The following is a 17,152-nucleotide window of genomic DNA, read 5'->3' on the forward strand; positions in this document are numbered from 1 at the left end:
TTTGCCTGAATAGAGCCGCCTAGTAGTGGGGGCTCTAGCTTCAGTAATAGTGTTCATTATGCTTTCAGAAAGGTTCTCATGTACCCGTTGATGGGCCAAACATGAAGCGCCCATAGATCGGGACGGGGATGCCAGATCTGCCGTTCCGCCTGCATGAGAAGATCTCTCCTCAGCGGGATCGGCCACGGAGCTGCATCTGACATCTGACTCAGCAGTGAGAACCAAGGTTGATTTCTCCAAAGCGGGGCTATTAAAAGCACAGCGCATTTGCTCTCCCTGATCCTCTCTATGACCTGAGGTAACATTGAGATTGGGGGAAACGCATAAAGAGGAAGGTTGGGCCATTCGTGGGCCAACGCATCCTCGCGCTTGGAGAAATATATTCGGCATTGAGCATTGTCTTTTGAGGCGAAAAGATCCACTTTTGCCTCTCCAAACTTGCCCCAAATTATCTGAATTATATTTGGGTGAAGAGACCACTCTGCCGGGGACACTTTGCCCCTGGACAGCATGTCCGGACCCAAATTCAGAATGCCTGGCACGTGAGTCGCTCTCAGCGAGCTCAGATTGTGCTCTGCCCATATTAGGGCTTCTTCCGCCATTGAGTGCAGATCGATAGATCTCAGACCGCCTTGGCGATTTATATAGGCTACCACCGACCTGCTGTCCGTTCGGATCAGGACATGGTGGTATTTTATGTACGGAAGGAAAGCTCTTAGCGATATCGTGACCGCTTTCATCTCTAGACAGTTTATATGAAGGCTCTTCTCCGAGTCTGACCAGAGACCGGAGATCGGCCTGCCCTCGTGAAGGGCTCCCCAACCTAGGTTGGATGCATCTGTCGAGATAACTTTCCACTTCGTAACAGTGCCCAAACTCACGCCCGTCTTGTACCAGACGGGATTTTTCCAAGGAGCCAGAGCTAACACACAGCTGTGGTCTACCTTGATTTGCAATCGGCCCGAAAGCCATGCGTGAGCTGGAACGCGGCGATTCAGCCAGTGCTGTAGGGGGCGCATGCGCAACAGACCCAGTCTGAGAACTGGCGCCGCCGAGGCCATGAAACCCAACATCCTCTGAAAGTGTTTGAGAGGAATGTGTGCACCGGACCTGAGGGAAACCGCTCGGTTCCGAACAGAGAGCGCGCGCTGTGACGTCAGCCGCCCGCTCATCTGCATTGAGTCCAATACTGTTCCCAGAAACGAAACTTTCTGTGTGGGAGACAATAAACTCTTTGCCACATTGATTCTGAGTCCCAAGCATTGTAAATGGTTGAGAAGCCAAGATCTGTGGTTTAATAACTGTATCTCTGACTGAGCTATTATGAGCCAGTCGTCGAGATAGTTGAGAATTCTCATTCCCCGAAGCCTCAGCGGGGTTAGCGCCGCTTCCATGCACTTTGTAAACGTGCGAGGGGCTAGAGATAGACCAAAAGGTAGCACCTTGTATTGGTATGCTTTCCCCTCGAAGGCGAATCTCAAGAATGGCCTGTGATGGGGGGCTATTTGTATGTGAAAATAGGCATCCTCTAGATCCACAGTGAAAAACCAATCTCCCGGGCGAATGTGCGCGAGGATTTGTTTCATTCTCAACATTCTGAACGGGCGCTTCATAAGGGCTTTGTTCAGATGTCTGAGATCTAGGATGGGTCTTAGACCACCGTCCTTTTTTGGTACAAGGAAGTAACGGCTGTAAAAGCCTGACTCGCTCTGTGAGGGGTGTACGGCTTCTACCGCTCCCTTTATTAACAGTTTTGATATCTCGGTTCGAAGCACGTGACTTTTGTCGCTTCTCACCGTTGTCTCTTCCACGGCGCGAAAGCGCGGTGGTCTGCGAGCAAACTGTAGCGAGTAACCTCGTTCTATTATGTTCAACACCCATTTCGAAATGCCGGGAATGGCCCGCCAGGCCTCGGCCTTCGAAGCCAGGGGCTGAATTAATCTGTGGGGCGAGTCGCTGAGTAACAGGGACTCGGTGGCCCGATAACCTTGCGCTAAGCTGGCGCTTATGAGGGAATTGTTTCCCGCCGCCTGAGTGCAGGGGGCCGGGGGACATAGAGGATTGGTGCTTGTGTACAGGCGAGCGCGCTTGAGTGCGGGCTCGTTGACTGTGAGAATAATGTTTCCAGCCACCTGAGTGCAGGGGGCTGGGGAACATGGGGGAGTGCTTGAGTGTAGGGGTACATGCTTTAATGCTGGCACACTGCCTACAGAGAAAAAGCTCTTTTTGTGACTCATATGGGTCGCCGTGAAAACGGCGTTTGTGTACAGGCGAGCACGCTTGCTTGCGGGCTCGTTGGCTGTGAATGTGGCGTTCCCAGCCGCCTTGAAGGGAGCTGGGGAACGTTTTGGAAGAGAGCGAGGCGGTGCACCGGCCGAAGCGGGCACTATCCGCCTTCTCTTCATACCTCTGGCTAGGACGGCTTCGGAGGCTCAGGTTTCGACACATTGCTGGGTCGTGGACCTCGACGCTCCGGCGGTCTGCTGCGGCTCGTAGAGCGGGAACGCTGACCGGGCTTGGAAGCCGCGTGAGGCTGGCGAGCTGAAGGCGGCGCCTTGGCGGGCTGGGCTGGTCCAGCCTTAGCTTGACGGCTAGCGGAGGAGCTGGAACGCTTGGGCAGGAAATGTCGCATTGCCTGCGAAGTTTTCTGTGCCTCAGTGAAGCGCTCTGTGAACCCAACCACGGCGGAACCAAACAATCCTGAAGGCGAAATGGGCGCGTCCAGGAAAGCGGTCTTGTCCGCGTCCTTCATCTCCGTTAAGTTAAGCCATAAATGGCGCTCCAACACCGTCAGGCTGGCCATGCATCTGCCGATCGCCTGAGCATTGGCCTTGGTGGCGCGCAGGGCCAAGTCAGTGGCGCCGCGCAGATCCTTCAGAGCCTCGTTATCAGGAACAGACTCGTCCAGGGAACGGAGGAGTTTGGCCTGGAAGACTTGAAGAACCGCCATGGAGTGTAGCGCTGACGCTGCCTGGCCGGCGGAGGCGAATGCTCGACCGGCGAGGCTGGACGTAGTGCGGCAGGCCTTGGAAGGGTGCACGGTCTTTGACTGCCATCCTCTGGCGGAGGGCGGGCAAAGGTGTGCAGCGACAGCCTCCTCGAGGGGAGGAAGGGCTTGATATCCTTTTTTCTGAGCGCCATCGACTACCGAGAGCGCTGGAGAAAAAGAGGATCTGGCGCGTGATGAAAATGGCGCCTTCCACGATTTTGTTAGCTCCTCGTGGACTTCTGGGAAGAAGGGAGCGGGTCTTTGAGCGGTAGGTTGACGGCGGTTCTCGAAATACCACTCATCCAGACGGCTTCTCGTGGGCTCCTCGGGCTGAGACCAGTCAATGCCGAGGTCGTCCACGGCCTTGGTGAGCAAGCGCATAAGCTCAGAGTCGACTGAGGTTATGACGCCGCTAGCCGTCCGCGTCGAAGTGGCGTGCTCCGAGGCGGCGTCCGACCACCCGCTCCCGGATGCAGCAAGGGAAAGGCTGTCATCCTCTTCCTCCTCCGGTCCGCCGAACGAAACAGCAGCAGCCGCCATGCGAGGGGAGCTGTGCTGCTCGTCGGCGAACAACACGGGCGATGGCGAGGCACGCGGGGACATGCCCGGCGTGTGCTCGTCAGAGCGCTCCGGTGGCCTCTGGTCGCGACGTTTTTTCTTCCGTGGCTCTAGAGGCTGGGAGCACGGGACGGGATCCGAGTCGAAGCTGGCGAGCCGAGCCCGAAGGGTCTGCAGCGCCAGCTCGTCGCACTCAGGGCAGCCGCCCTGGTTGAGTGCAGCCTGCGTGTGGTCTCGTCCGAGACATGACACGCAGATGATGTGCCGATCCTCGTCCGCGATGAAACCTCTGCACGAGGCGCAGGAACGAGACATTTGTATCAACGTCTCGGCTCTTTTTGAATGTTTTAGAAAAACAGAAGGTATAAAGGATATGGTGCCGGATGGCGCAGCTGGAAGGCAGGCTGAAGGCGGAGAATCCGACGTCCTCAGGCTGCGTGTTCCGCTGGGTGCGTGTCGACGGCAGGCTTCGATCCGGAGCTCAACGATTGCAAGTCGCTGAAGAAGAATTAATCTGACTAACCTTGCGAGAGTGGGTCTTATATACCCTAGGCTATGCAAATTATGTTGCCCCTTGTGGCGGGAGTTTGGAAGGACCTGATTGGTCCGTCCCGCCCCAAGGTCTCGCTATAGGTTGCTGCAGTTGCAACGGCACAGCCAATCAGCACGCAGCTGCTTCCTGCTGAGAGTTGTGCAGCTGCACTGCGTATAAAAGGTATTTTTGGATAAAAATTTGCTTCAATATCTCGAGGAAAGGAATTCCCCCATAGCGTTTTAGCAAAACGCAATACGAGAGTACTCTCGTAAGGGAACTGACATGACAAGCCATCAGAACCGAACCGAACCGAAAACTGTAGTTAAAAACCGAGTTATGTATTGAACCGTGGACTAACTGTATTGTTGCATCCCTAGTTAATACCATTGAAATTCTGCAGCAGAGCGATGCCATCTCAGATCATTATCTAGTATCATGTATTCTTAACGTAGCAAAGGCTGCAAAACCGTCCCGTTGTTTCAAATATGACAGGACTATGTAGTGGACAGCACATTCCAGGGCCCGGTTTATGGCCGGGCCACTCTCTGTCCATAACAGTGGACAAAGGTTTGCTACATTTTGATTGGATCTTGGTAGACTGAGATAAACAAACTGTCCAACGCCATCGGATAAGATGCTATGACACCATTAATGACTGACAGTTCGTCCGTAAAGCCTTGTTTATACTCGACGTGTCCGCACGAGCGCAGAGTGCCAATTGGTCAAGGCACACAAGCAGTCAGCTGAGCGGAGGCTCGCGCTGGGGAGCCAGACGAAAGTAAACAATGCGCGCTCTGGGCAGCCGTGCACATTTTACTTTCGGTTTTGAATTAGCGCAAATCCGGTGGCGGGTTGCTTGAATTATGGGTTCATTAGCCTATTATTTTTAATGAAAAACACAACAACAAAATAAGTGACAAACTCCCTTGAATAGGCACTTTTACTTTTAGCTGAAACCAAATCTTCCGCGATCATCTGATGAATGACTCCTGCTGAGACTCACGGTCAGATCATGCTTTATTAAGCAGACAGGTTCAGTTTTTGTAAATTTTACCATTTAAAATATTTTTTTTCTATGTGAATACATGGTAAAGTGTAATTTATTCCTGTGATGTCAAAGCTGAATTTATCATCATTACTACAGTCTTCAGTGTCACATGATCCTTCACAAATCATTCTAATCTGATGATTTGATATATCATCAGGTATATGCTCAACAAATATTTCTTATCATTATGAATGTTGAAAACAGTTGTGTATTTTTTTCAGGATTCTTTGATAAATCAAAGATTTTACCCAGAGGGAAGTTCAAAAGAATAACATTTGAAATAAAAAGATTTTGTAACATTATAAATGTCTTTACTGTTTTTTTATCAATATGAGGCATCTTTGTGAATAAAAGTATTAAGTTCTTTCAAAAAACCAAACAGCAACAAAAAAACTAAACTCTTACTCAGGCCAAACTTTTGAATGGTAGTGTATAATGTTACAATATATTTCTATTTCAGATAAATGCTGTTGTTTTGAACTTTCTATTCATTAAATAATCCTGAAATAATCAGAAAATATATCCAAATAGAAAACAATTATTTTAATATTACTGTTAATATTACAGTTTTTGCTGTATTTTGGATCAAACAAATGCAGCCTTGTTAAGCAGAATAATTTTTGTTGAAAACATTAGAAAATCTGAAACTTTTGAACGGTAGTGTAGCCTATAGTTGGATTTGCACATGAAAACAACACATTGAGCAGTGATAAAAAAATACAGTGCAAAAGAGACATTCAGGGCAAAAGTGCAAACAGGGACAGAGCTAGATGAACGAAAACTAATTAGTCTCTCTATTTGAGCGCGCTTGCCACGCATCTACATTTAAAATAACGAACTTAAGTGCGTAAAAGACGCAACATATGAACGGCCTTTTAATCAGTGGTTACATCAGCGTAGCCGTCAATAAACGGGACAGTCATGTACGGGACATTTAGGCCCAATAAACGGGACGTCCCGGCTAATACGGGCCAGTTGGCAACCCTACTTTTATATCATGCTGTGTTTAATATTATAGAGCAAAAAAATATCCCCATGCCGTACGTGTATCTTTATTTAGCATTGAAAGGTTGCCTACCTATTTCATATTTTAACATTATTCCGTTGATTTCACACATTTTAGTCTGGCAATAGTTCAAATAATAGCCTATGTGAAGTTTATGCATCAATAACGCCAATATAAGTGAGGAGAAATATTTTACCTTAAAAATTCTCATGTTAAAATCATGGTAAATCCAAGGTAAACTCACGGTCTTCCGAACTCGACGAAAAGCATAAGAATGATGAAGACGAGTCTTTGTTTTGCAAACGTTTTCAGGTTTGCGCTCCTTCCTTGTGGATGATTTGCATGTGAATCACTTTGCGCATGCTTGGGTGTGATCACATTAAAGATAATGAGGCACAGCTGGAGGAACTGTGCCTCTCGCTGTTTTCATACGGATTACATAAACAAATAATATATTTTTTTAATATAAATTACTTCATTTAAAAGTAGACATTTCAAGCTTTATAAAGACATATCTCTCGCGTTTGTGTGGCAAGTTTTCTCTGAGTTCTGAGTTCATTTTCAGACGCATTTCAGAGCGGACATCACAGGGAGACCGATGGGAGAACGCACATCAAAATTTGCTAAAAATAGCTACGGGTAGAGCCAGTTGATTGCCGAGTGCAACCATTCTACGTCATCAACCTAGAACGCAAACAAAATGGCGCTGTCCATTGTCCAAATTTATAATGGATCTTTTAAATAATGTAGATCTTTCATGGGTTTTCTACTACATATTTCAGTAAGAGACATAATTTATGTTATATTAAGTCATGCAAGTCTTAACACCATGGGATCCCTTTAAGATGACTAAAAATAAGGTAAAGGTACAGAAGAATTTCCTTATAGCTTGTGTAAATAGCTGATGTAATTAATTTGAAATTTAATTAGATTCAACTTAAGCTGAATAGGGATATTCAGGTTACACAAAAGTAAGTAAATTAAATTAAATAAAAATAGAGGAGGAATAAAGGTAAAATTAGAATTTCATTATATCTCTAGAAGAACTAAAGGAAAGATAAATAGAAAAGGAGATTTTATTACATTTTAAATGTAATCAAATTATATATCTATATATATATACTTAGGCGCTGCCCAAGTGGCAGCCTGTGGCAGCAGCTCCCGTTAAATTTGTGTTTTTTGTATTTATTTTATAGTGTTCCGGCACTTTGTGTTTTTTATTTTCAAGTGTACGCGTGTAAACTTGGAAACTGCACAATGGACATAAACAAAGCCACAGAGTTTGCTCTACTTTTTCAGCTTTTTTGGACTTTGTTCACAGTCGCATCTGGAAACTTTGTTCACAGCCACGGTCCTATTGTTTACACCAGGGATCAGCTGTTAGCATTCCGCAACACGCCGATGCTACTAGAAGAAAAACCGGACATTCCCCGCGAGCTAAGAAGGAGAGAACGGGGGAACGGGGCTGGAGCTATGTGTCGGAATAAAAAGAGACGCTATAGACCAACTCTCCTGTCCATCGTTATGGGAAATGTAAGATCTCTACCCAACAAGATGGACGAGCTAGCGGCTCTTACCCGGCATCAGAGGGAATTCCGGGAGTGTAGCATCATGCTGTTCACGGAGTCATGACTAACCAAGCGAACACCGGACACGACCGTGGCTCTGGATGGATTTGAGTTACTGTGCGTGGACAGAACGATGGAGAGCGGTAAGAGAAAGGGAGGAGGACTGGCAGTGTTTGTGAATAATAGATGGTGTAAAACTGAACACATCACTACTAAAGAGCAGATCTGCTGTAAGGACATTGAGCTGTTAGCCGCTAGCATAAGACCGTACTATCTGCCGAAGGAGTTCTTGCATGTTATCGCGATAGCTGCGTATATTCCCCCCTCTGCTGACGGGGAATCGGCATGCGATGTCCTGCATACTGTTGTTAACAGACTGTTAACACAGAGTCCAAATGCCCTTCTCATTATCTCTGGAGATTTTAATTATGCCCCTCCACCCTCCACTCTGCCCACATTCACTCAGTATGTTTCATGCCACACCAGAGACAATAAAACACTGGATTATTTCTATGCAAACTCAAAGGAGGCCTATACATCAACACCCATCCCCCCCTTGGGAAGATCGGATCACAACCTGGTTCATCTCCTACCTGTGTACAAACCCCTTGTATGCAGGCAACCAGCTACCTCCCGCACAGTGACGACAGGGTCTGATGAGACCGATGAGGCTCTGAAAGACTGTTTTGAAACCACTATGTGGGAGGAATTATACAATCCACATGTGGAGGATATTGACAGTTTAACAGACTGTATTACAGACTACATTAATTTCTGTGTGGAGAATACTGTACCCACCAGAATTGTACAGTGTTTTTCCAACAACAAACCGTGGATTAACCCTGATATAAAGACTCTCCTTAAAGAGAAGAAGAGGGTTTTTAAATCGGGAAACAAGGAAGAGCTGAAAACTATCCAGAGAGAACTTAGAAAGAAGATCAGGGAAGGAAAAGCATGCTACAGGAGGAAGATGGAGGATCAACTGCAGCAGAACAATGTCAGCAGTGTGTGGAAGGGGCTCAAAACCATCACTGGTCATAAGGAGCCCAGCTCTCAGGCTGAGGGTGACCAGCAGTGGGTGAATGATCTTAATCTATACTTTAACAGATTTGATCAGCTACCCTCCCCTGCCCCAATCCAGTACCCCCTGCTGCAACCCCCCTTCTCTGGTTCCACAGCAAGCAGCTCCAGCCCCACCTCTCTCTGCACTGCTATCAGCTCACAGTCAATATACCAACACACCTAACTTACCCCCCCTGCCGAGTCCCTCCAGCCAACACTCCATCCAATACACACTGCCCCTTACAGAAGCCCAGGTGAGAATGGAGCTCAGGAAGATCAAAGCGAGGAAGGCTATGGGCCCAGACGGCATCAGTTCCAGGCTACTAAAGACCTGTGCAGACCAGCTGTGCGGCATATTGCTGTAGATGTTTGACCTGAGCCTGAAGCTGGAGAAGGTGCCACAGCTATGGAAAACATCCTGCGTGGTGCCTGTTCCAAAGACGTCGCACCCAAAAGACTTTGGGGACTACCGACCAGTAGCACTGACCTCCCATCTGATGAAGACATTGGAGAGGCTGGTGCTCACTCATCTCCGACCTCTGGTAAGCCCATCAATGGATCCACTTCAGTTTGCCTACCAACCTGGCATTGGAGTGGAAGACGCAGTCATCTTCCTCCTAAATCGGGCTACTTCACACCTGGAAAAGGCTGGGAGCACTATGAGAGTCATGTTTTCTGACTTCTCTAGTGCTTTTAACACCATCCAACCTGTGCTCCTGAGGGATAAGATGGTGTATATGGGAGTGGACCATCATCTGTCAGCCTGGATACTGGACTACCTCACAGACCGACCACAGTATGTGAGGACTCGTGACTGTGAGTCTGACATGATTGTCTGCAACACTGGAGCCACGCAGGGAACGGTTCTTGCCCCGTTTCTCTTCACCATCTACACTGCAGACTTTATGTTTAGCTCAGCAACCTGTCACCTACAGAAGTTCTCTGATGACTCTACCATCATCGGTCTGATCATGAATGATGATGACAGAGAGTACAGAGGACTTATACAGAACTTTGTGGACTGGTGCCAACGGAGCTGCCTCCAGATAAACGCGGGGAAAACCAAAGAACTGGTGGTGGATTTCCGTAGGCACAAACACACTTCATCACTTCCATTGGTAAACATTCAGGGAAAGGATATTGTGAGAGTGGACTCTTACAAATACCTGGGTGTTCACCTTAACAACAAACTGGACTGGACTGACAACACTGAGGCAATCTATAAGAAAGGGCAGAGCAGACTCTTTCTGCTGAGGAGACTAAGGTCTTTTGGAGTGCAGGGAGAGCTACTGAAGACCTTTTTTGACTCTGTTGTGGCATCAGCCATATTCTATGGAGTGGTCTGCTGGAGTAGCAGCATCTCTACTGCAGACATGAAGAGACTAGACAAGCTGATCAGGAAGGCCAGCTCAGTCCTGGGGATTCCCCTGGACACTGTACAGGAGGTGGGAGAAAGGAGGATGGTAACAAAACTATCATCATTACTGCAGAATGCCTCCCACTCCCTGTATGAAACTGTTACCTCGTTGAGCAGCTCCTTCAGTAACAGACTGTTACATCCTAAGTGTCTGAGGGAGCGATACAGAAGGTCTTTTCTCCCTGCTGCTATTAGACTGTACAATAAAAGCTGCTCCCAGTGAACCATTAACCAAAATACACACTGCTATTACTGTTCAATGGTGTAATAGTTACTGTTTTTACTTTTTTACTATTTAATAATACTACCTGTGTGCAATATTACCTGCATTATGTGCAATATCACCTGAAATACGCGCAAATGAAATCTGATGAAATCTTATACTTAGCTGAATAGGGATATTCAGGCTAAACAAAGGTAAGTAAATGAAATAAAATAAAAATAGAGGAGGAATAAAGGTGAATTAGAATATCATTATAGCTTCTAGAAGAACTAAAGGAAAGATAAATGAAAAAGTAGATTTAATTAAATTTGAAACTAAATCAAATTCAACTTAGCTGAATAGGGATATTAAGGCTAAACAAAAGTAAGTAAATGAAATACAATAAAAATAGAGGAGGAATAAAGGTAAAACGATAATTTCCGTATAGCTTCTAGAAGAACTAATGGAAAGCTAAATGGAAAAGTTGATTTAATAAAATTTGAAATTGAATCAAATTCAACTTAGCTGAATAGGGATATCCAGGCTAAACAAAAGTAAGTAAAAATAAAATAAAACATATTTAATATTCTCCTACTTGTCTGGTTAGCCCAGATTTCACAAAATGAGTCCTACAGTTTACTGATACACCTTACAAGAAACCTCATGTTTAGATGGTTCATTGATTGTCTTTAATTGATTACACCTTCAACAAAACATTTGTGAAGGGTTTGTTAAAAGGTGCTTCATTCGTTTTTTTGCTGCGCTTACTGTTCTGACCAGTTTGGGGTCACCGGCTTGTGGCGCTTTGAGCGGTTCAAATCAGTGAATCATTTGCGATGCAATGGATTTGTTTGATTCAGAGCTTCACAGAGCTTTGGATCCCTCATCAATGGTTCAATTCAAAGTCCCTTAAAGGGTCTCAAAGTCTAGGGTGGTGCTAACATCTTTAGTTGAGGTAAAGGGCTTTAGCTTATACGTGTAGGTTTGCTTAAAAGCTTTGACTACACGCAGGTCTGTGTGCTGCTATCAGATTATCAGAAGTGTCTGCTCACACATTCTGTTGTCATGCGTTGCTAAGAGACAAGTGCCAGCCCACAACACAACTCGAAAGGGAGCAGACTTTCAAGCCCCGCCAAGGGCACGCACTGAGAACTCTAGCGTGGTCAGTCATGACTCACAAATCAAAACGGCACATCACTTCACAGACAATGGTGAATTACTAGTTAGCTGGGCTAGAATTTACACCACTAATTTGACGCAATTGTTTCATATGAGCCGTTTGACACATTAATATGAATACGATGAATTAACGAATAATAATAAAAAGGCATTGATCAGTGAGGAGCATCGCCCAGTTCACCATTACAAACACTGTAGTGAGATTTCTTCGTCACGCAGGTTAATTCATGCTGCTTATCTGAGATTTCTTCGTCATGAAAAGACGTGTGCATTTAAGGCTGAAAGTGGTGTTTTCTTCACCCACGATCAGAATAATTTATTCTGGTAGTTACCGTTTATATGTGCTGCTAATCTGGGATTTCTTCATCAGAAAAAGGCTTATGCTCGTTTAACGAGTGAAATTATGATTTCTTAGATAATTTCAGGTTAGTTTCTTATCGTACAATTTAAACATACATACACAAAACCTATACATGGTAAGAGGGAAAGTGAGAGAATGTTAAACCGGGTCAGAACAAAGGAATGAAACAATGAAAAGAGTCTAAAACCAGAGCGAATCATCATTGATAAGCTCCTTTGTCTGAACAAAGGGGTTTACGGTTTTGCTGGCCGCATTAGCGGATAATGAGGTGACTCGCGAATGACATCTATCTCTTTTCAAACAGATTACATAAACAAAGAATATCTGTTTACGATTTGACTTACAGTACATTATTTAAAACCTGACATTTCAACATTTCTTTACACATGTCTCATGTTTGTGTGACAAGTATTCGCTAAGTTACAGAGTATCATTATGGTCTTCATAAAGAGAGAGACGGCAGATCACACATCATGTTTGTTTTCTTTATTTTGCAAAAAGCACAACATTTTGTTTTTACTGTCAGTGTGCACAAATAAAAGATGACATTCCATATTTTTGAATGATTTAAAACTCTTATCTATATGTCCAAAATCGACTGAGTATTTTGAGTCTCTTTCGCATTGGTAAGAAAAAAACCAAGGTGGTATTGCCAGCGATACCGTAGAACCCTGAGGGTTAAGCGTGTAGGACAACTACCTAGTAGAGCATTACAATAATCTAGCCTTGAAGTCATTAACGCATAAACTAACTTTTCCGCATTTGTCATTGAGAGCAAATGTCGTAGTTTAGATATACTTTTAAGATGGAAGAATGCGGTTTTACAGATGATATAAATGTGTCTCTCAAATGATGATGAAGACTTGACAGTGCAGCCACTAACAAATTATAGACAGTATTCTAGGTTATTATGTGTGCAGGTTTTTGGTCCAATAATTAGAATATCTGTTTTGTTTTTTTCAGAATTAAGTAGTAGAAAATTACAAGTCATCCAAATTTTTATATCAGCTATGCATTCCCTTAATTTTGTGAACTGGTAAGTTTTGTAAGTGTGCGAAGAAACATAGAGCTGAGTATCATCAGTGTAACAGTGAAAACTAACATCATGCTTTCTATTAATATCTCCCAAGGGTAGCATGTAAAGGAGCAACTGTCTAAAGTGCTGAAAAAGAGAGAGTCAAGAGTCTCTGTTGCAACATTGAGTTCTTCTAAGCTATCTGGTATGCAGAGGAGTAGAAACTAATCAATCATTATTTATAAAAGCAATCTTTAGTGGTAGAAGTGACAGTTCTACCATATTTGTAACAGGAAGTAGGTTTTGCAGCCTTGGCTAAATGGAATATACACAAGCCTAGATAATGATCTGAGATGTCATCGCTCTGCTGCAAAATTTCAACGCCAGCAATATCAATTCCATATGACAATCTTAGATTTAAAGTATGATTACAATGAGTGTGTCCTAACATGTGTTGTCTAACTCCAGTAGAGTTTAGAATGTCTGTAAATGGCAATCCCAATGCGTCTTTTTCATTATCTACATGGATATTAAAATCACCAACAATTAGGACATTATCTGCAGGCATTATTAACTCCATTATGAAAATCAGCAAATTATTCGATAAAGTCTAACCTCTGGTGCCCTGGAAGCCTGTATACAGTAGTCAGTACAAATGTCAAACGGTATTTGGCATTTACACTAGATAGTGTTACATAAAGCACCATCACTTCAAAAGAATTAAATTTGAAACTAGACTTTTACTATCTAATATATTATTATAAATTACAGCAAAACCTCCCCTTTGCCTTTCAGACAAGGCTCCTGTTTTTAACAGTAATCTTCAGGGCTAGACTCATTTAAAGTAATATAATCGTCTGTTTTTAGCCAGGTTTCTGTCAAACACAGCATATCTAGGTTATGATCTGTAATCATATAATTTACAATAAGTGCTTTTTGAAGGATCTAATATTCAGCAACCTGAGCTTTATTATTTGTTTTTTTATTTGTTGAACATCAATACAAATTTTACCCTTAAATGGGGGTTGAAAGTTTTTAATTTTATTTACTAATCGGGGAACAGTTTCTATATGATGACATCTACGTGAAAGATTCTCTGTGTTGAGATTTATCTGACTTCTGTGATAGCTAGCAGATGGTCGGTTTAGCCAGTCTGTCTTGCTTCCTGACCTGGGCCCCAGTTAGTCAAGGGCCAACTCTAAGACTTTGTGCCATATTACTAGAGAAAAGAGTGGTACCACCCACTGGAGGGTTGAGGACAATCACTTTTCAACAGGCTAGGTCTGCCCCAAAAATGTAAAACTTAGACAGCCAGCCATTGAGTAACGATAGTCTGTTAAGTATCTAATCACTCCAGTGAACAATGAGGGGGCCAGAACATATTATAGTGTCTGACAACATACTTGTAAGTTCACACACCCCTTTAATGTTATTTTTAGTGATCTCCGACTGGCGAAGTCAGACATCATTTGTGCCGACATGAATATAGAGAATAATAAATCAGAACATAACTTTTAATTTAAATAAACAAAATAAAATGTAAATAGTTCAGTTATGCTTTGGATGAACAATATATAACAGCGCCAATATATAACAGCTTTTTAAAGCGCCTCACAAGCTCAGCTTCTTGTATGTCTTCTCACCAGAACACGTACAGCAGTGGAGCAGCGCATTCACTATTAATTTTCTTCAGTTTAAAGCATTTAAATATTTAACACAATTAACGCTGCATTCGTTTTTTCTGTCATCCTTTTTAAGTGGGAGAACTTACACAATTGGTGGCTGACTAAATACTTTTTTGCCCCACTGTATATTATCAAGAACGGTGGCAATCAAATAAAATAACAAACTTTTATCATTTTATTTTTTGGCAAAGTACACAGAAAAACGACTCAATTACAGTAACGCGAGTAAATGTAATTTGTTACTTTCCACCTCTGATTATTAACTGTATTGTAAATAAACTACAAACAAAAATATCTAATTTTCTTTCTTGTAGTTCCCTATCAGTCACATTCCTCATTGATTGGCCCATTAGGGGAGGGTCTTTATCTCGTGTAATTAACATCATAATCCCTCATTACTACTCACGTCTCCACGCATTTGGCCTTTCTAAACAAAAAGTGTCTTCACATTTTTTTTTATAAGTGTTTAATGTGAATGAGTGGGCAGGATTATGGTTTTTTTTATTTTATTTTATTTTTTACATAATTTTATAACAAAAAACCTAGTCTACAATATCCAGTACTCAAAAGTCTTGTGAACAAATGTTTGTGATTTATGGCCAGAAGGTGAAGGAGATTCAACTTATATATTGTTGAGAAGGCTTTCAGAAAGATTTGCATGGCTCACCTCTGTGGTAGCAGCCTGTCATTGGTGAGATAACCAGGCTTGTGGATGTCTCTGTTGTAGTCAGCATACTTGGCCTGAATAGAGTAAGATGCCAGTAGGACTGCTGTCTCCGGAGGACAGTAAATCTCATCATTCAAAATGGCTTCCTTTACCTAGGCAGCACAAATTGCTTAATTAACCAAAAACAAAAGTACCATCATGTTTAATCTGGGCCTATTTCTTCATATGTGGTTTTGTGTGAGTTATCTGAACTGATATATAGAACTGATGATGTAACATGATTCTAGAAGAAGGACCTAGAAGGCTGTAGAAATATATCTGCATTGTTTATCCTTTTGATCTGTCATTCAAAAATGCACAAAATTTTAACCTTTCATTGAGGAAAAATTTAAAATGGGGGCAGTCTCCTTTTGATAATAAGATAACAGCTCTGGCCACGTACACAATGCAGCTAAATTCAGTTGTCACCTTTTCACCTTTTAGTGCTTAATCATGTTCTGTACACACACAGTTCAGTAATATACAGGAGTGACAACTGCATTCTACAATCCAATTAACTTCCGAAAAATGCAGGTAGTGACAACCGCATTTACAAAAAATCTACGCAGTGTACAGAACCAAACTGAGCAACTAGTTGTTAAAGTCTGTGTAAAGCAATATTAAATATGTGTTCTGAGTTTGTCACACAAAAGAAAAATGTGTGGTTAACCACCCAGCCAAATTTGGATGATAAAAAAAACGGCAAGTAAATAAAATCTTGAAAATATGAGCAGTATTCTCTGCTCTCAAACGCTAGGGGCGTGTCCGCTGTCTGTGCTGAAACCACGGCCACTTACACTCATTGGTGGGCACGTACTGCCGACGACAGAGGATGAAGGCCAGGGCGGGAGATTCGGTTCGGTCGGTTTGGCCCTATTCACCAGTAACAGCAGATTTTCAGCGAATCCCAGTTGTCTCAGATGAAAATTTGTAAAACGACTTGGTTATTAACATAACCTCGACTCCCTGAGAGAAGGGAGTAAGTTTTGCATAGCATACGCTAGGGGGACTCCTAGTTCCTCGAGAATTGAAGCAGAATTTTATCCTTAAAATGTATCCATGTAAAACACAGTGCAGCTGCACAGCAGACCTAGCAGAGCGTATAAGCGCGCTGATTGGCTGTGCTGCGGCAACTGCAAGAACCTATGGCGAGGCGACTGAGTGAGGGGACCAATAAGGTGGCTACCATGCTCCCACCCAAACAGTTCGCCTGAATTTGCATAACGGGTCTATAAAAGACTGTGTCACGCCATAGGAACTCAGTTTACAAATCGACTGAAGCGACACACTGAGCGAGCACGGCAGGCTTCGCAATACTTGCTCCCTTCTCTCAGGGAACCGAGGTTATGTTAATAATCGAGTTGCTCCCTTTCGAGATAATCACTCGTATTACGAAGCACACACTAGGGGGCCCAATGTAAAACGCTATGTGTGCTAGATCTCCCACATAAGGCTTGTAGAAACTACAGCACCGTGTAGAGAAAATGAACCCTTTGACAGCCAACCGTGGTGGGCCTCGAAGAGGGTAACCAGACAATTTTATGTAGGCCGGAAATATCGGGCCTTATATGAAGGTATAATGGAGCCGGACATCATCGGGCTTATGGATTAGTCTGTTTGTGAGTACATAGGTGTGTTTCACAATATGTCATATGGAAAGAATACCCACTTGTAAAGCGGGAACCTCCAAATTATAGAATATGATAAACGTGGACGGTGAGGCCCAGCCTGCCGCCGCACAAATATCAGCCAGTGGTATCCTTAGACTGATAAGCCAACGAGATAGCGTAGACTATCTATCTAGACAATCTCTGTTTTGTG

At 43.6% G+C, this 17,152-nt stretch overlaps 1 protein-coding gene across 1 annotated transcript in view; it reads right to left on the bottom strand.

Moving 5' to 3' along the window:
- The window catches only part of LOC307123967 (radixin), a 267,415-nt gene that overhangs the window by 123,317 nt on the left and 126,946 nt on the right, over positions 1-17,152 (bottom strand). The window contains exon 6 of the mRNA XM_079812852.1: positions 15,293-15,444. Coding sequence (XP_079668978.1) covers positions 15,293-15,444 — 152 coding nt within the window. The remainder of the gene's footprint in view (positions 1-15,292; positions 15,445-17,152) is intronic.

This window comes from Gobio gobio, assembly GCF_949357685.1.
Source record: "Gobio gobio genome assembly, chromosome: 3".
NCBI classification, from domain to species: Eukaryota; Metazoa; Chordata; class Actinopteri; order Cypriniformes; family Gobionidae; genus Gobio; species Gobio gobio.